This window comes from Crocuta crocuta, unplaced genomic scaffold (assembly GCF_008692635.1).
Source record: "Crocuta crocuta isolate KB4526 unplaced genomic scaffold, BGI_CrCroc_1.0 scaffold95, whole genome shotgun sequence".
Lineage (NCBI taxonomy): Eukaryota > Metazoa > Chordata > Mammalia > Carnivora > Hyaenidae > Crocuta > Crocuta crocuta.
In genome coordinates, this window is record NW_027530971.1 from 780,675 (window position 1) to 800,843 (window position 20,169).

Consider the following 20,169-nt stretch of genomic DNA (forward strand, 5'->3'; position numbering starts at 1 on the left):
CCACCATATCCAGATAACCAACCATCTCATGTTCTAAAATTACTCCCTCTTCTTGGTCAAAAAATAATATTTCATGAAGAAAAGAAAGAAAAATGAAATTTGAATATTGTTCTGCATCCAGTATTGTGTTAGATTGCTTTACATTCTCACGATAAGCTCTTATTCCTGTTGCACAGATAATGGAAAACCAAACTCAGGAGCTAAATGAGTTATTCAGAGTCACACAGCTAGCGAGTAATAGTCTGGATTCAAACTTGGTCTTTCTTCATAGCCCAAGCTTTGTTCATTACCACCCTTTGTGCCTGAATTTTTTGCCTTTAAATGGTGATTTGATTAAAATTTAAGATGTTCATAGGAATGAAGCCCTATAATTTTTTTAAAAAGAAGTTAATTAAATCTAGTGAAAATAGTTGATAGAAAGTATAGAACGTGATTTATATAAAAACCCAGAATTTGATGTCTCTTAATGCCACATATAAAATCATTATTTTTTGAAAAGAGAGAGAAAGAGAGAGAGAGAGAGAGTGTGTGTGTGTGTGTGTGTGTGTGTGTGTGTGTAAAATCCCCTCTCTGCAGTTCTTTTTCTTTTTTGATGGAGGGTCTTAGCTTTCTAAAGTAGAGCTGTGAACAGGAAAGTATGAGTGGAATTTTATACACCCTAGCCAAACCTGATCTCATTCATTTTTGTGGAATGGATCAAAGTAATCTGGTATATACAAGTCATGGGGTACCCTCTTCAAATGACCATATTGACATACTCATTATCACTATATTTAAAAAGATATATTCAAGGGCACCTGGGTGGCTTAGTTGATTGAGCATCTGACTTTGGCTCAGCTCATGATCTCATAGCTCTTGAGTTTGAGCCCCACATATGCTGTCTGTGCTGATAGCTCAGAGCCTGCTTTGGATTCTGTTTCTCTGTCTCTGTGTCTCTCTCTGCCTCTCCCCTACTCATGTTCTTTCTCTTTCTCAAAAAAAAAAAAAAACCCACATAAACATTAAAAAATATTAAGATATATTCATTTTTTATTGAGCTTGGCAGTTGTAAAAAATTGGAAATACTGTTTGTTGGTCTTTGAATAATACAGCGGTTAGGGGTACCAACATGCCTCTGCCATAGTTGAAAATATGCATATAACTTTTGATTCCTTCAAAACTTAACTACTAATAGCCTACTGTTGATGGAAATAGTAAACTGGAAGTCATGGATAACATAAGCAGTTGTTTGGCACCTATTTTGTCTTACATGTATCATATACTGTATTCTTAGAATAAAGTAAGCTAGAGAAAAGAAAATGATAAGAAAATTGTAAGAAAGGGAAAATATGTTTACAGTACGGAGCTGTAAAAAATCTGTTTATAAGTGGACCTGTGCATTCCAACCCAGGCATTTCAAGGATCAATAGTGAAGCAGATTTTTTCTTTTTACCTTTTTAAAAATATTTTAATACAACGTTTCTTTGCAATGCCTGGCTGAATGTAAGCAGGATTATTCATGCAGTAAACACATATTGAATCTTTACCATGGTGATAAATAATCTATTCCATCCTAGGGTGGACAACATTTTTAAGTTGGTAGATTTTTTTCCATCTTTCTTTTTGTATGTTTTTTACCCTCAGTTGGCATTCTTCCCAGCCACAAAGTTCCAATGGAACACTTGTTGACACTTGTTGATTGGTAGCTAATTATATTTTGAGCTAATTTATAATAAAGTTTAGCATAGTCAGCCTGTGCACTTTTTTAAATATAAGTAACACAAACTTATTGTAGGAAAATAGGAAATATATATACATGAAAATAAAATGAAAATTACCCATAACTTGCCACCCAGATATAACCTCTTTTAACATTTGTACATATTATGTTCCAGTGTTTTGTAATGTATATAGAAACTTAAAAAGACTATCATATCATGCTATGGTAATACTGCTTTATAGTTTGCTTTTCACTTAATATATTATGAATCTTTCACCATATTAATATCATTCTACAACACTTAACAATTCAGAATTTTTTTATATGGATGTATTATTTGATTTTTAACCAGTACTCTTTGTTGTATATTTATGTTGATCCCAATCTTCTAGTATTATAAGTAACACTGAAATGAACATCCTTGTAGCCATGTCTCTGCTTATACTATTAATTATTTGCTTAGAATAAATTTGGTAGAAATGGAATCACTGAGTCAATGTGTGTATACTTTAAAAAATCTTTGGTATGTATTGCCAAGTTGCTCCTCAGAAGGGTTGTTAGTTTATACCGCTACCAGCAGTACCTGGGTGTGCCCCTATCTTCCTCCCCATTGCACGTGCAGCTCCTTCAGTTAGATGGTGGAACCTCTGGTTTCCTTGGCTGAATATGAGCTGTGTAGACTTCACTGAAGGGAAGAGCCAATTTAGAGGTCACTGCACATGGATAAGGCTTCTTTAGCTTCTGACTCACTATATTTCTTCAAATCCTAGGTGAGGGGGGTACCTCTTCTTTCCTAGTTGGGCTTAGAGTAGAAAGGCAGCATTTTCTATCAGGTCTTTTATTAGATTTTTTTTTTCCTTTGCATTACCTCAGTTGCCTCTGTAAACAGGTAGTGTTCATAACTTATTTTTGCTGTTAAGAGAAGACATGGCTTTCTGTCAGTTAGCTATTTATGATAATCAGATTCCTGAATTCCTCAACAATATATAATCTCCTTTTTCACCTCTTCACATCACATCTGGACACAATACTCCTATTTGTGTTACCACAAATAGGTGAGATTCTGGTTGTCTAGCTTACCAGCTGGATAGAGCTTTCTAGATTTCAACTCTCGTTACCTAATTCAAAGGAGAAGTCTGTGGTGTGGTGTGATGCAAGTGCCATCATTCCTGGTGGCATTAGGGTATTTTCCAGAAATGCTATATCCTGGTTTCATTGATCCCTTTGCTCTGATTGCAGGAACCCTATGCTTGTTTTGTACAGTCGCCAGCAGTGTAAGCATCCTAGGGTAGTGTAAATAGGATCTGGAGGCAGCTTCTTAGATTTGAATTGTGACTACCACTTGATAGCTGTGTGATCTAAGACAATTTCTTAACTTCTCTAACTTTCCTTTTCTTCAACTATAACATGCAAAGACTGATACTTTTTAAAAATCTGTTGTGATGATTAGAAAGATATGCCATGTTAACAGTTTAGCACAGGGCCTGAACCATAGAAAGTGCTTAGTAAATACTACTGAAATGGCCATAATACTAATTTGACCCTCTTAAACTGTAGGTCAACTAGTGATATTTGTAGTGGTTCTAGATTTGTGTATCTCAATGGTCTGGAAAAGTAATGTAGAATTTGAATCAGGAATCTTCTTTTGGTGTGAGTAGATGCTGATGGAAAACTCTTATGTCAAAGTTTTCTTAGGACTACTTGGTTATTGAGGTCCTCAGATTCAGACTAGTATATAAACCTGGGTAAAATGATTTTCTGCCACTGGTTCTAAGAACAAGAAGTTTCTGAATCATATTTTCAGGGGTTTGTTACAGTGGATAGTTTCCAAGCAAGTAGCCCAAGTTAGCAGTGTTTTGTTGGATGCAGCAAAATTAAGATTCAGCATTTGAATTTGTCATCTTCACGTATATGAAGCTAAAACCAATAGAACCTTGCCACTTCAAATGTTGAAAGTCATCACGTTCTCAGACTTACAGGATGATATGCCGGTGTGTAAGAAGAGCTTTTTCTCTTGCCCTTGTATCCGGCCGGGTGGGACATGTCACAACCTTTGGATTAGCTTCAGTTTTTTTCAGTGTGGAAGTAAAATCTTAGTGTTTTTGGTGCCCTTGGGTATTCTTTTCATGTACCTCTGATCTTTACTTTCAGGTAGTACAGTGTAATAATTAAGCACACAGACTCAGGAGTTAGACTGCCTTAGTTTGAATCTGGGCTCTGATACATATTAGCTCTGAGATCCTGGGCGAGCTATTGCTTAACCTCTATACCTCAGTTTCTGGATTGGAAAATGGTGATAGTAATAGTGTCCTACTTCTTAGGATTCTTGAGAGGATTAAATGAATTAATATAGGTAAAGAGCTTAAAATGGTGCTAGACACTTAAGAGTATCGAAGTGTTATTTATTATTTTGCTCAGACACTATTGATTGTGCTTTTACTTCACATGATTTATAGTGATGATAAGCATAACTTTAAGATATGCTCCTTTGAAGAGGGTACCTCATGCCTTGTACATTCCAGATTTTTGATGCATTCTATGGGAATGATTGCAGTTGTACTTGGCTGGGGTGTGTAAAACCCTTTTTTTTTGTTGTTAGCATAGCACTTACCTTAGTCTATTTCCCTAATCAAGTAATTGAGAGTCTTAATCCTGGTATAGTAGTTTTACTTTTGAGGTCTTGGTAATTGTGGTTCTTGACCAAAGAATAATGACTAAGACTGCCTATGCATAACTTCCTTTGGAGACATATGTCCTATATACATATACATGCATATATATATATATATATATATATAATTTTAACATTTTTTAAGTTATGTTTTTGAGAGAGAGAGAGAGAGGGACAGCGTAGAGCCTGATGTGGGGCTTGATCTCACGACCATGATATCTTCACATCTATATCACCTAGAACTCTTAGTCAACCTGAAGTCTTGTAAAATATAATTATTTTGGAAAGTAATGGGAAACTTGAGATCTGAGATAAAATCTGAGACCCTTGTAGACATCCTTTCAGATTGATAAAGTCTCACAGAGCAGATGAAAGATGTCTTTGCCCTCCATCATCAGGGTTTGATAGTAAAAGAAATGAGGCAATATATATCACAGTGAGCTCATTCTTTACCTTTTTGAAACTTGTTTTAACATATACATAGTATATATGTTTTAGAACAGTGTTGATAGGCAGAGTGACTGATGGTGTGAGGACTTCCAGGTGGGAAACAAGGCATGTTAGAGAAACTCACAGCAGGCTACCAGAGCTAGTATGCAGCAAGGAAGAGGAAGTCTGCTGTGAGTTGAAGCAGGAGAGGTAGGCAGTGGGAAAATCATGCAGGGTTTTACAGATTATGTAGGGTCATGTTAATAGATCATATTAAAATATTTTCAGTTTTATCTAAGGACCAGTGGGAAGCCATTGAAGATTGGGAAGAGTGATGCTATCATATTATTCTAGCTGCAGTTTATAGAACTGATTATGGGGGAGAAAGAATGGTTCAGAAGCCAGTTAAATTTTGCAAAAGTATAAGTTTGAGGTATGATATTGACTTGTACTAAGATAGTGATTACAGAACTATTTAGGAGGTGAAAATCCACATAACTTGGTGACTACATGTAGAACAGAAATGAGAGGAGAGGATGTTATGATGGCATAGGTTTCTGATTTTGTAGCTAGTACCACAATTTGCAGAGATAGAATACTAGAGGAGGGCTCAGGTTTATGGGGGAGACATTATGACATATTGGGTTTTTTTTTTTTAAAGTTTATTTTGAGAGAGAAGAAGCATGTGCGTGTGGGGGGAGGGCCAGAGAGAATACCAAGCTGGCTCCATGCTCAGCCCAGGAGCCCGATGTGGGTCTTGATCTCACAACTGTGACATCATTACCTGAGTGGAAATCAAGAGTCTGATGGTTGCTTAACTGACCAAACCACCCAGGCACCCAAAATAATTGAATTTTGAAGTGCTTGGGCAACAACCATGCAGAGATTCCAAGTAAGCAGTTGGATGAAAGTAGTCTGGAGCTCAGAGGGAAGACTCTCTATCTAATGGTGCTCTGTTTGTGCACAATTCACTGAAGTTTGGGGCTTTGTGCTTTCTCGTCAACTTCTTTATCAATTGCTGTGTCTCCATTATAAAAGCTATTAATTAATTGTGGAGGCCGTAGAGGGATAAAGTGGGGTAGAAAATTCAAAGCAGTATGTTATCTTTTAATTCTTTTCTGTCTCTTCTCTGTTTCTGAATACAAAATATATAGATATTTGGCCCTACTATGTTGTCCGCCATATTTAGAAAACACTTAAAAATTTTATACTGGATTTGGTACCTATTTAGCCAGTCTCCTCTAGCATACTTCTTATATTAGGCATGCACTAACCCTGTATACAACTCTTCTCTGATTCCTACTACCTAGAGAAAACTTTAGCCTTATGTCACATGCACAAGCTAGGGTTAAGTTTCAGAACCCAGTTTGTGTAATCCTTCTCTTTTAGTTTTTATAAGTGTTGGTATTGGTGGTAATACTTGTCTTCAATATTTTGGTTACTTGTCATTTGTTTTCCAGTTTTCCTGAGCTCCAAGTCCTTAGTTCTTTCTGTCTTCATGCCATTTTCACCCTTAGTCTATCCAATCATTGTTATTGTGATGACCAGAATGGATGAAGCCCTGGTCCCCTCGATAATTCATTTCTCAGCCCTTCCTGATGAACTTCCACTATAGGAAAATACTAAATGTGAGCTCTTGATTACAGTCTTTTGCATTTGCTCATCCTCTCCAGATTAAAGGGAAAGTAGCTTTAGAACTTCTGGAGCCCTTCAGCAGCCTATCCTTGAAGAACTTTCAGGTTACTGCTCTTTTTTTCTTCTAAGCTTAGAATAGAGGCAGCACTTTATCTATATTAGATTATCACCAAGGTCACATTGGCTGCTTTGGGTTCTGACTCTTTTTCATCTGGATGATTGCTTCCTCTGCAGCCATGTCTATTAATGAATTTGGTAGCGATTAAAGCATAGGTCATCTTAAATGCTGAGGCCCCAAAGCCCTCTACAGCTGACTTGTATAGCATCTCAGTGATGTATATTACAGCAAAGACTCCAAAGCCTCTCCCTATCTAGAGATTGGAGTTGCACCCCCCTGAGAATCTCAGACTTCAGTCTTTGCTACTTTGGCAGGAAGGTAAGATGTCTTTCTCTGGATATAGGCCCTTTCCTTAGGAGTTCTGTGATAGACCCTCATTCTGTACTAGAACTCCCAGTGAAGTACAAAATGTGAGCCATAAAACATTCTTTCCTCAAAGAATGAGATGTTTCCTTGAAATACTGTATCAGCCTTTAAAAAATTTTTTTTTAATATTTATTTATTTTTGAGAGAGAGAGAGAGAGAGAGAGAACAACCAGGGGAGGGGCAGAGAGAGAGGGAGACACCAAATCTGAAGCAGGCTCCAGGCTCTGAGCTGTCAGCACAGAGACTGACGTGGGGCTTGAGCTCACAAACCATGAGCTCAAGACCTGAGCCAAAGTCGGACGCTTAATGCACTGAGCCACCCAGGCACCCCTACATCAGCCTTTAAAGACTTTTCCTTCCCAACCACTTTTTGGGGGAGTATGGTATTTTTAAAGCCTTGGGTAATTCATATAGAATACCACTACCCCAAAAACTTAGTGTAGGGTTTCTGTGCAGATATACTGCTATTAACACTTCAAGGGCTAATAAAGATTTAGAAAGGTCATTTTTCATTTTCTGGTGATAGCAGAATTTTTAATGAATTAAAAGGGATTAGGCTTTACCATTAGATTTTTTTATGGTCTTTACTCTAAGATTAACTGTAATCTCAGGGTATTATCCTGGAGGTATGGAGCAGCACCATACAAAAAAAACAGAATTATCCTGATGATTCTTTGAGTTTGTATAGCTTACATGTCTGGTATCTTCACGTGCAGCTCTGTTTTTGTCAGACGCCAATATTGTCATGGATGTTTAAGTTTTTCCAACCAAAGCAATGAGCAGTTTAAGTATTACAGAAGAGAAGAGTGTATTTCTCTTGTTATGGTATTAGAGGGATCCCCAAAGAAGAGCTGCTTATGCACCTTTTTTTTTTTGGAGAGTGGCAATATTATAACTTTTCCATTTCTAAAGGTAATATTTAATAAATAGAAGCTGGGAAATAGTGGAATTCTGGTAAAGGTTGTAACATTTTAGCTTATATTCATGTACAGGTATTATAATTCAAGAATTTGGCATATGGTAAGCATATATAGAAATTGTGGTATTCCAAGAAAAAGATTCAGAAAGCTTTTAAGTTTTTTATTATTAACTGCAAATAAAGCAGATCTGCCCTATCCCCACTCTTAGAAATGTATGGACTATTTGGATGGTTTAGGCCTCTACAGCTGTGTTGTCCAGTATGGTAGCTTCTAGCTCCATATGGTTGTCGAGCACTGGAAATGTGACTAATTTGAATTGAGATGTGCTGTAACTGTAAAGTACATGCCACATTTTGAAGACCTAGTACCGAAAAAGAAGGAAAAAAAGGAACTCAGTTAATTGTTAAATTTTTATTACATGCTGAAATAATATTTTGGATTAATTTGCTTAAGTAAAATATTAAAATTAATTTCACCTATTTTACTTTTTTGAAGTGGCTACTATTGGGCCTTCACTACATATCTATTGTACATTGCAGTTGGTAAAGGCTGTATTCTTCCCTCTAACATCACTGTGACAAGAGTCTATTAACTTTTAGTAGTTGGATAACCCTTAAAAGTATAAAAAATTTATTTGAAACCTTAACAAAAATTAGAGCATTTAGATGTCTTTGACAATATCCAGTAAATAGCAGGGAGCTTTAGAAAGGTAGGGAGGCTTCTCATTAAAATCCTTGGAGCTTAGAGGTTACCTAGCTGGGGCAGTATGGTTCAGCTCTCTCCAAAGAATTTTTTCCTTCAAAATTCCCTAAGTACAGAGTTTGCTTCTATAAATAAAAGTTGGAAAGCTGTTTTGTACTAGGGAGATATCTTTTTTGGCTCTGAACTTAGGTCTGCCTTTTTTATATACTAGTGTTTGACAGTTTTTTTGTGAAAGTTCCTCCAGTTTTTATTGAACTCACATATATCCTGGTGATGAACATTTGTTACTGGGTTGAATTCATTGGTCCTCGCTCCTCCTTTTTCATGCGATAAGATCTCTTCTAGAAGACTCTTAATCTTTACCTTGAAGTTCACAAGTATGCTTAGCAGTGGGCGGAGCTAAACCTCAAGCAGTGATTCTCTACTGTGGAAATTCCAGCAGTTTCATATGTTATTGAAGAGTCTTAGCAAACCAAAAATTTAAAAGAATATGTAATTTATTGTGTGATATTTCATTTGATGGGCAAATTGGTTAGATTGAGAGTGTCCTAAAGTGGTAAACACCATGGACTTTGGAGATAGACTGAGCATAATATTTACCTTACTAGCAGTTACTACCCTTTTGTCATCTGTACAATATGGATGTAGCCCTGCTGTTAGGGGTGATAAAGGGGGAGACAGCTACAGTCCATTTACCAGAAAGAACCCAGCCTTGATTGAAGCTTACTCTACATAGTCCAGTGATTGTGCAAAACCATTTTTACTCTTCCATTGTGTTGTTTTTAAATATATATGAAACCTGTCTTGGATGAATAACTGGAAGACTCAAGTCCTCTGCACTCCTTTCCTACATCTCTGTATTACCATTCTCACTCCTCACCTGTCCTACACCCTTCCCCCAAGTCCTGGCTTCATTCCTCCACTCTGCTGGTTGTCTTCTGTATTCAAATCTTGGTGTATGTACCCATATCTGGGAGGAACACCAACAGGATAAACAGCTAACTCCTGGTGTTGATCTTCTTTCATAGCATAACTTCATTGTGTTAGTATACTAAAATACCACCAGCAGTGAGGATGGGAAGAAATAGTATAGGTAAGTGAATATAGACAGCAGAGGGCCCTAGGCAGCCTTAGGGATGACGATAATGCCTCCTATTTCCAGGGATTCTTGTAAGAATTAAATGATAACTTGTGATTGTTTTTTAATTTTTCACTGTTATAAAGCTTTATGAACATTTATACAAAATATTATCCCTTTATCAAATTATTTCTTGAGTTCTTTATATATAGCCCTTTATCAATATCTGATTACATTTTGAGGAGAACCTTTATTACAAAGTCTTATAGGGTATTAAAATATTTACACTTGTAGGAGCTTACAGCAATAAGGGTTGTTTTTCTGGGAAGATTATGAAGTAAAAGTACTTGCATTGGATTTTTACTGAGAATACAAGTACCTTGTTTGGATTTTGCTGTTACTGCCCATGAAGAGTTACTGAATACCTAGACCTGTGCTGTCCACTATGATAGTACTTATTACATGCGGCTATAAAAAGTGAAAATAATTAAAGTTAAAAAAAATAAACTTAGTTCCTCAGTTATTCTGTCTACATTTCAAGAGCTCATTAGCTCCATATACCATATGGTAATATGGGACAGCACGTGTATAGGACATGTTCATCATAGCATAAGATTTTATTGTACAGCACTGACCTAGAGAGTATGAAAGATTAAATAGCAAGTGTTTTATTTAAATGGGAAGCATTATCAAAAAGTCTGATTTGTTACTTAAATTTGTTACTAAAATTACTTATTTGTTATGGTTTTACAGCATCTATAAACGCTGCAATGAATGTAATTTTAGCTGCAAATTTATTATCGCTTTCATATTTCTAAAGTATGTTTTTTATTTTTATAAATAAATAAAATGTCAAATTTTACTTCCTTTTTGCTTTCATTCCTCATATCCTAATATTGTATTAAAAAATTCCATTTGTTTTTGCAGCATTTAAGGATTTGGTTCTATTCCTTGGCCATGGCCCTATGACCTAAAATAATACTGTTGATCGTCTTTAGTATAAAAGGTGTGGTTGTGATTAAGTTGTACACTAGGAATAAGAGGTTTTAAAACAGTATAAATACATCGCCCATCTTTTGTAATTCTAGGCCTTTGGAAATTTAACAATGAGAAACTTTACATTGCTTCTCTTATGGTTTGTTTAGAGAATTGTTACGATTTATAATTTTTTCATTAAAATATCAAAATGGTACGTGTTTTTGTTTATTTTAATTGTAGGAAGCTCTACAAAGGATCATTTCAACCCTGGCAAATAAAAATGATGAAATTCAGAACTTTATTGATACACTAAATCAAACACTAAAAGGAGTTCAGGTATGACTCTTTAAAAAATGTTTGTGTTAATATGTCACAATGAATGATTGTTGGGCCAAACAGTATAAATAAATATACTCCATCAACTCTAGATTATGAACTAAAGGAGGTGGGAGCAGAGTTTTTAAATGCAGATAATTTGGTTTATGACATTATAGTAGATTGTTACATATTAGTTCTCGTAACTGGTATGATTAGTTCTCTTAATGGAATGATTCATCTTAGTTGAAAAATGCCTAAGATAATTTCTTCTATCTCATAATTACTGCAAGTGTGGATATTGCTTATCTAGAGATTTCACAGATATTTTAAGTTATTGTTGAAATAGAATCTTGCTTAATGAGAGGGTGAGGAACTCTGGGAAGCTAATAGGTTCGAAATGCTTTATTGATTCTGCCACTGGTAACTACTTGTGTGGCTTGGGCAAAGTCACTTTTCTGTATTTTAATTCCTAAAATTTAGGACTTTGACTACAAATTCTAGTCAGAAGATGACTTCTGAGGTTCCTTCAAGCACTAAAATTCAGTGTTTGATAAATCTCTTAGAATTCAGTAAGGAATTGCTTGGTCTTTTAAATTCTGTATATCTTATGTAAATGCACTGTTGTAAACAACCTGAAGGATTTTAAGATTTACACAAAATTAGTCCCATCCCTATAGGCTCAAACTTCTCTTCAGTTATGGAATCAAAATCTCTGAAGTATTTTATTAAAATATTTCATTGATGATTCTAGTGTATGACAGACATTGAGAACCACTGGCTTAGGGTCTGCCTTGGAACCTGACAAAGGTCTGGGCAAAGTTGGCAACCTTAAAGCAACTTTTCACATTATCCTGTGGAAACATTGCTGTAAAAGATGAAGAAGGTATAGGGTAGTCCGTAAAATGCTGCTTAACTCCTAGCATAACTGAGAGAGTGCTTTCAGCATTAGCAGCCATCTTCTAGTATTTACCTGTTTTTAAAGGTTATGTCAAGTATTAGAATTTTGTTGTTTATATGATGTTAGGCTGAGGTAGTTTATAATATGAATCTGTTCTCTGATAAGTATTAGCTTTCAAATGTTTAACAGCTCTTCAGTAAAATCGTTGTTTTGTTTATTAAACAGGAAAATTCTTCTAACATACTTTCAGAGTTAGATGAAGAATTTGATAGTTTATATTCTATTTTGGATGAGGTGAAAGAAAGTATGATTAACAGTATCAAGCAGGAACAAGCTCGTAAATCACAAGAGTTACAGGTGAGATCATACAACATATTTAAATATGAATATTTTCTTCTATTTAGTACAACAAGAATCAGTGAATTTCTGTGAATAACTACTTTAATGTTGTAGAAGAATGGTTATTAACTTTGTTTTGGTCATAGATATCTTGTTTTATCTTTTTTTTAAATGTTTATTTTTGGGGTACCTGGGTGGCTCAGTTGCTTGAGTGTCTGACTTTGTCTCAGATCATGGTCTCACGGTTCTTGAGTTCAATTCCTGCATCAGGTTCACTGCTGTCAGCATAGAGCCCACTTCTTTGAATTCTCTGTCCCTCTCTCTCTCTGCCCCTCCCCTGATCACTTTCTTTCTCTCAAAAAATAAACATGAAAAAAAATGTCACTTAATTTTGAGAGAGAGAGCAAGTGGGGGAGGGTCAGAGGGAGAAGGAGACAGAGTATCTGAAGCAGCCTCCTCGAGGTCAGTGCAGAGCCGGATGTGGGGCTTGAAATCACAAATTGTGAGATAATGACCTGAGGTGAAATTAAGAATCAGATGCTTAACCGACTGAGCCATCAAGGTGCCTCTTTTTTTCTCCTTATTTGTGATAAAAATCTAAGATTTACCCTCTTAACTACTTTTATTTAATTCTGAGAGAGGAAAAGAGTGAGGGTGATTTGGGAAAAGAATGAAGGTGAGTGGGGGAGGGGCAGAGAGAAAGAGGAAGAGAGAAAATCCCAAGTAGGCTTTGCTGTCAGAATGGAGCCTGACACAGGATGATCCCACAAACTGTGTGAGATCATGACCATGACCCAAAATCAAGAGTCAGATGTTTAACTGACTGAACCACCCAGGTGCCCCCCTATTTTATTATTTTTATTACTGTCATTTTTTATTTAAATTGAGATGTGACCTATAACATTTTATTAGTTTTAGGTGTACAATATAATAATTTGCTATTTACGTATCGCAAAATGACCATCACAGTAAGTCTCATTGACAGCCATCACTACACATAGTTACAGACCTTTTTTTCTTGTGATAAGAACTTTTAAGAACTACTCTCTTAGCAATGTTTATATATACAGTACAGTAGGGGGACCTGGCTGGCTCACTTGGTAGAACCTGCAACTCTTGATCTTGGGGTCGTGAGTTTGAGACCTATGTTGGGGGCCTCAAAAATGTGCAATACAGTATTATTAATTGTATTCACCATGCTGTATATTACATTGCCAGAACTTATTTATAACTGAAAATTTGTACCTTTTGACTACCATCTTGCATTCATCCATAGTTTAAATATTTTTTGGTAGTGGCCATCTTTATTTTTTAAATCTTTATTTTATCTTTTGAGAGAGAGAGAGAGAGAGAGAGCGAGCACAGGCAAGGGAGGGGTAGAGAAAGGGGGAAACGTAGAATCCGAAGCAGGATCCAGGCTCTGAGCTGTCAGAACAGAGCCTGTTGTGGGGCTTGAACTCATGTGAGATCATGACCTGAGGTGAAATTGGATAATTAACCAACTGAGTCACCCAGGTACCCCAGTAGTAGCCATCTTATTGGATGTGAGATGATATCTCATTGTAGTTTTGATTTACATCTCTAATGATTAATGATGTTGAGCATCTTTTCATATACTGTTACCCATTTGTATATCTTCTTTGGAGAAATGTTTATTCAGGCCTGTTGCTCATTTTTTATTTGGGTTGTTTTTTTTTGTTGTTGAATTATAGGAGTTCTTTATATATTCTGGATATTAACGCTTTGTCAGATGTAGAACTTGTAATTATTTTCTACCATTCCAAAGGTTGCCTTTTCACTGTGTTGATTATTTCCTTTAATATAGGGAAATTTTAAAGTTTGATATAGTCTCATCAGTCTCTTTTTGCTTTTGGTGTTATAGCCAAGAAATTATTGCAAATCCAGTGTCATGAAGCTTTTCCTCTGTGTTTTCTCCTACCAGTTTTATAATTTGGGGGCTTAAAGTCTTGAATCTGTTTATAGTTGATTTCTGTATGTAATGTCAGGTAAGGGTCTCAATTCATTATTTTGCATGTGAGTATCCAGTTTTTCCAGTACTGTTTGTCTGAAAAGATTCTGTAGTTTTCTCATGGTGTGGTTTGACACTCTTATCAAAGATCATTTAACTGGGTATGTGAGGGATTCATTCTGCACTCTGTATTGTTCCACTGGTCTATATGTCTGTCTCTATGCCAGTATCACACTGTCCTGATTACTGTAGCTTTGTAATAAGTTTAAAAATCAAAAAGTGTGAATGAGGTCTCCAGCTTGGTTCTTCTTTTTCAGGATTGTTTGGCACTTTTGGGTCCCTTGGGATTCCATATGAATTTTAACATTTTTTTTTTTTTTCTGTTTCTGCAAAAAAGATGCCATGAAATTTTGATAGGGATTGAATTAAACTTGTAGATTGATTTGGGTGGTATGGACATTTTAATAATATTAAGTCTTCCAATCCTGATCATGGGATATCTTTCCATTTATTTCTATCAGCTTTAATTTCTTTCAGCAGTAGTTTTATAGCATTCAGTGTATAGGTCTTTTGCCTCTTTGGTTAAGTTTACTTCAGAGTGCAGTATTTCATTTTTGAGGAGCCCAGGTGGCTCTGTCGGTTAAAGCATTTGACTCCTGATTTCAGCTCAGACATGGTTTAATGGTTCCTGAGAATCTCCCTCCCTCTCTCTGCCCTTCCCCTGCTTATGCTCTCTCTCTCAAAATAAAATAAACTTAAAAAAAAACTGATTTGAAGTGCTTTGAAGGGGCACTTAATAAAGGTAAGAGGGGTTATTTCAGTTAAGAGGTAGGTCAGTTAAGATCATCAACATTCAAAATCTGGAAAAGTCTTAGAATCATCTTGAAGCCAAGTCAGTACCAATTTGGAGGATAGATCTGTATCATTTATGTCATGGCTTGTGGATTTTGATTTTTACAAGTGTTATTCTTTGGGGTGCCTGGGTGGCTCAGTTGATTAAGTGTCCAACTCTTGATTTTGGCTCTGGTCATGATTTCACAGGTTCGTGAGTTTGAGCTACACATCAGACTCCATGCTGACAGTATGGAGCCAGCTTGGGATTCTCTTTCCCTCTCTGCCCCTCCCCCACTTGCTCTTTTTCTCTCTCTCAATATAAATAAATAAACGTAAAAAAAAGAGTTCCTTGTTAACTCAAGATGTTTGAGATTTTCAGAATTAGATAATTACTATCCATTGTGGAGTTTGGTTTAAAATATGTCTTTTGGCGCACCTGGGTGGCTCAGTTGGTTGAGCAACTTCGGCTCAGGTCATGATCTCACACTCATGAGTTCAAGCCCTGTGTTGGGCTCTGTGCTGACAGCTCAGAGCCTGGAGCCTGCTTTAGATTCTGTGTCTCCCTCCCTCTCTCTCTCTCTCTCTCTCTCTGCCCCTCTCCCACTCGCTCTGTCTTTCTCTCAAAAATAAATAAAAACATTAAAAAAAATAAAATATGTTTTTAGACTTCCAAAAGAGCTGTGATATTTTAATTTGAGAACCTGTTTCCTGGCAGTCATATACAGAGCTGGATATATGTGTGTACACGTAAAATCTACAGTGCTCTTCGTAGAACAGGCTGCATTTATTGCACTTATACACTATTGAATTTCTATTTCTAGTTGTTGACTAAATTGCCAGTAATACAAAATTGGGTCATAGAAATTTATTTAAACTCTTTTTTTTTTTTTTTAAACTCTTTTTCTTATTGTCTCAGATGAACCTTGTTTACTTTGGATTTTGTGAATCTTAATTACTTCATAATGAATATGGTTTTGGGGTTTTTTTGTTTTTTGTTTTTTTGCAATTGATCTGATTCATGGAAGTCTTCCATTAAATTTACATTTGGGCTCTTTTTAAAAGGGATGATTTTACTCTAATTTTTTTTGTCAAGAATTCTATCAAATTCATCACTGGCTGTTGAATAATGATGGAGAATTCAGAACATTGCAGAAAATAGAAGCAGAATTCCAAATACTGTTTCAAAGTAGTGACTACAAGGATGTTAGACCATTTTCTCTTCCTGTAAATAATCACTTGAGATCTTCATTTTTTCCAGAGATTCTATTGGTTTTTTTCCTTTTTTTTATCTTATACCTGATTATCTTTAGTAACTCTTAATACTTGCTGCTCCTCAATGCCACAAAAATTTTGGCAATTTTTTTTTCATAAGAATAGTGATCTAGGGGAGATCAAGAGATATTGAGGGGACAATAAGCTATAAATAAGACTGTGAGTTGTTGAAATATAAGCTTAGTGAAGAGAACTTCATTCTTGAGGATGTTTTTGTGTTATGATTCAAAGGAAAAGTTATGGTGATATCAGCCTAATGGTAATTCAGATCATAAAAGGTTTATTGGAATAGTTTAAAAAACAAACATTAAAAAGAATCACAACCTAACTATTGATGCCATTTCCTTCTTTAGTTGGAGACAGTAGAGCATTTCTGCTTTTCTTTTGGGTTCGCAAACTCTATAATACGTTGTTTTCATTAAGATTTTATTAATTTCTCTAAGTAACTGATAAGTTATTGCTCTTTAAATTGAATTCTTTTTACACTTCTTTTTAACTTTCCCTCTTGACTTGAAAGTGAATTCATAGCATTTTCTTAGAATAAGATATTTTATCTTAAACTTTGACCTCAAATTGGATTCTTTTATTTTAATAGTTCCTTGAGATATATTCCTTATTATTTTGGTTATTTCTCACTTTAAAACTACATTAACTTACTCTGTCCTGATGACCCTGTGTAGACCATTTATAGCTACCAATTTATTCTCAGTGATTTTGCTTCAACTTTTCATAAAGCTCTCCTACAATTGAGATATTTCAAATGGTGGTTTGTTAATTATTCCTTGGAACTCATAAGAGTTTTACTCATAGGAGGAGCAGTATTTTTAGGAGATTATTATTGGGTTCTTAGAATAACACATGAAACCCTATTTTAGCCCAAAATATGGTAAAACTATTCTGTTTTTCCAAAGTTAAAATATAACACATCCAGAAACTAAGAAAATGAGCCATAGTTTATCTTTAGTGCTGATTTTAAGGGAAACCTAAGTAGATTTGAATATGGACTAGATAATAATAGATATTAATATTCTAAAGAAAAGAATCTTGGTTGGGTACATTAAAAACTTAGAAATATGTCTGTTTCTTTGTTTAAAGGTATCACTAACAATAGTTTTTCATGACTGGGCTTAGTTTTAGACCACAGATGATAGAGTGGAAGCGAACTGACTAAGAAAGACTGGTACTTGAAATTAGTATATCACCATAATAGTTACACCACTGTGACAGTTACTATCTTTTGTTCCTCTTTATTTATTTTGAAATCTTGCCAGTTGCATTTGTGATTCCTATGTTACCCAATTTTGGAAACTGTAAATTAGCATTTATGGTAATATGTATTATTTGAGTAATGTGATAAATGGAATATTAAAATTGTGCTTAAATGAATGTATATCCCTTGATTCATAAACTTTAGTTTAAATTGTTAAGTATCATCAAGAAATTTAGTCTTAATTTATAGAGGATGTTGTCTGCAGATGGATTATTTTGATATTTTAATTTAATTGTTGATAGTTTTCTGATTACCCTGATTGAGAAGAATTTTTAAGTAAATGTGACCCCAGCTTTTTATAACTGCTTTATTTTCTTTTGTGTTTTCAAATGATGGGTATATCTATATCTGCATGCGGTTAAGCTATTTTAGGCAAATTATGGAAAGATGTTAAATACAATATATTAAAATAATTAAAATTTCTTATAAATGTGACTAGTGATTATGTTGCTTTAATAACTCTCTAAAATAATTTTGTTCAATTTTTGCTACTAAAATTATAAGTTCATTATAACAATATATAGTTAAGATTCTCATGGAAATAGGAAATTTATTTTAAAGATTTATTTTTATTATTTTTTAGAGTCAGCTCAGTCAATGTAATAATGCCTTGGAGAACTCAGAAGAACTACTAGAATTTGCAACACGGTCATTAGATCTAAAGGAACCTGAAGAATTCTCAAAGGTACCAAAAAAACAGAAAACGAAACACTTAAATAGAAAAGTTTTGTTTGAAAAAATGGTGCTTTCCCCTTCAGTTTGGGATTTATTCAGAATTATTTATTTCTAATTCTAAAAAAGTCTTTGGGGAGGGTGCCTGGGTGGCTAAATCGGTTGAACATCCAGCTTTTTTTGATTTCAGCTCAGGTCATGATCCCAGGGTCATGGGACTGAACCCCATGTTGGGCTCGATGCTGATCATGGAGCCTGCTTGGGATTCTTTCTCTCCCTCTGCCCCTCTCTTCTACTCATATGCTCTCTCTTTTGTTCAAAAATTAAAAATAAATAATTAGACTTGGAATTTCTTAAGTAAATTGCTATATATTTGTGTATTCTAAAGCAGGCACCTAGTTGTGTCTTTGGGGTCAAGAACAAATTATTTAATTGCTCTTTAATGGTCTATTCAAATGAATCAAGTTATTTTCTTTTTCAGTTACATCCCTGTTGGTCATTTATTTTAAGGGTACTTGTGTTTTTTAGCTGAGTCATACCTTTATTATAAGTATTTTTTGACTTAGGAAAGAAGATTGATATCGCTATTAACATTTTTAAAAATCTAGTTTTGTATTCCTTCTCTGAGCTGATTGAGAAAACCTCACTTGATGCAGATGAGCACTGTAACCTAGTGGAATTTGTTATTAAATCCATTATTAAATGTCCCATTGCTTAGTGTAATTGTGTGAATGTTTTGTTAAAATATAGAAAATGTAGGTTCTTGTTTTTAAGTTTACTTATTTATTTAGACAGCATGCACACAAGAGCAGGGGAAGGACAGAGGGAGAGATGAAGAGAGAGCATCCCAGGCAGGCTCTGCACTGTCTGTGTGGCATTTGATGTGGGGCTTGAATTCACAAACCTGTGAAATCATGACCTGAGCTGAAATCAAGAGTTGGACGCTTAACTAACTGATCCATCCAGGTGCCCTGAAAATGTAGGATCTTATATGAAGGCTATGTTTGGAATGAAATGTAAACAGTAGAATAATAAGGCTATTTATGCTTTAACCTAGATCCTTGTATTTAAGAGATTCTGAATTCTAGATTCTAATTTTTATTTTAAGTTGGGTCATTTTTAAATGATTACCAATTTACCAAATCAAATACACTCTATTTGATGTAGAATATGGATGTAGAATATATTTTAAAAAAAGGTGTGAGGAAAGTGGGAACTTGAGCTATATATAATTAGTAAAATATATACTATGTAGTAAACTTGTTAAGATATTTGAATTTGATATTTTCTTGGTCTTTGTGGAGTATAAGTGAACTTCGTTAGTGTGGTTTTATAATCCATTTTTATCCATCTAATATTTTAATTTCATGATTTTTCTCTGAATTGAAGGTAGAAAAAGCTTCCTTGAGAAGGTAACGTTTTGGTGGCTTACATCCTTTGCATTTTGAAATTGAATTTTAAAAATGATTAATTGCTTCTAAAATTTTTTAAAATGTTTTATTTATTTCTGAGAGAGAGCGTGAGCAGGGGAGGGTCAGAGAGAGAGGGAGATACAGAATCTGAAACGGGCTCCAGGCTGTGAGCTAGCTGTGAGCACAGAGCCTGATGCGGGGCTTGAACCCACGAACCATGAAATCATGACGTGAGCCAAAGTAGGACGCTTAACCGACTGAGCCACCCAGGTGCCCCGAAAATGGATTAATTACTTCTAATGAAATGAATAAAAAAACTCTTTTGCTATGAATTTGTGAATTACTTAATTCTTGAATTTGGAGATAGATTGTAAGTAGGTTCTTCTTTGCATTTGGTAGGACTTGCTATATAAAGGAATTATGAGGGAAATGTATCATTCTTTAAAGTACTTTAAAAGTGTATATATATATCACCTATTCAAAGGATGTTTATGGGATAATCTCAAATATCTGGAACATAGCCCAAAAATATACAGAAAGTGAAAAATATGAGTCATCAAAATCAGTGTCATAGAGTTCATGGGCAGGA

General features: G+C 35.0%; 1 protein-coding gene and 1 long non-coding RNA gene across 4 annotated transcripts in view; one reads left to right on the forward strand and one right to left on the reverse strand.

Annotated features, from left to right (window-relative positions):
• The window catches only part of FSD1L (fibronectin type III and SPRY domain containing 1 like), a 65,023-nt gene that overhangs the window by 7,907 nt on the left and 36,947 nt on the right, over window positions 1-20,169 (forward strand). For all 3 annotated transcript variants that reach the window (XR_013336448.1, XM_077769826.1, XM_077769827.1), the window contains exons 2-4: window positions 10,837-10,932; window positions 12,038-12,169; window positions 18,080-18,181. Coding sequence is in view for 2 of the 3 variants with exons in the window: in XM_077769826.1 (XP_077625952.1) it covers window positions 10,837-10,932; window positions 12,038-12,169; window positions 18,080-18,181 (330 nt within the window). In the remaining variant the exon portion in view is untranslated. The remainder of the gene's footprint in view (window positions 1-10,836; window positions 10,933-12,037; window positions 12,170-18,079; window positions 18,182-20,169) is intronic.
• LOC144236217 (uncharacterized) lies at window positions 7,985-8,916 on the reverse strand. Its single transcript, XR_013336449.1, has 2 exons — window positions 8,801-8,916; window positions 7,985-8,199 (listed from the first exon to the last, which is right to left on the reverse strand). It is a non-coding gene; the product is annotated as an uncharacterized LOC144236217 (long non-coding RNA).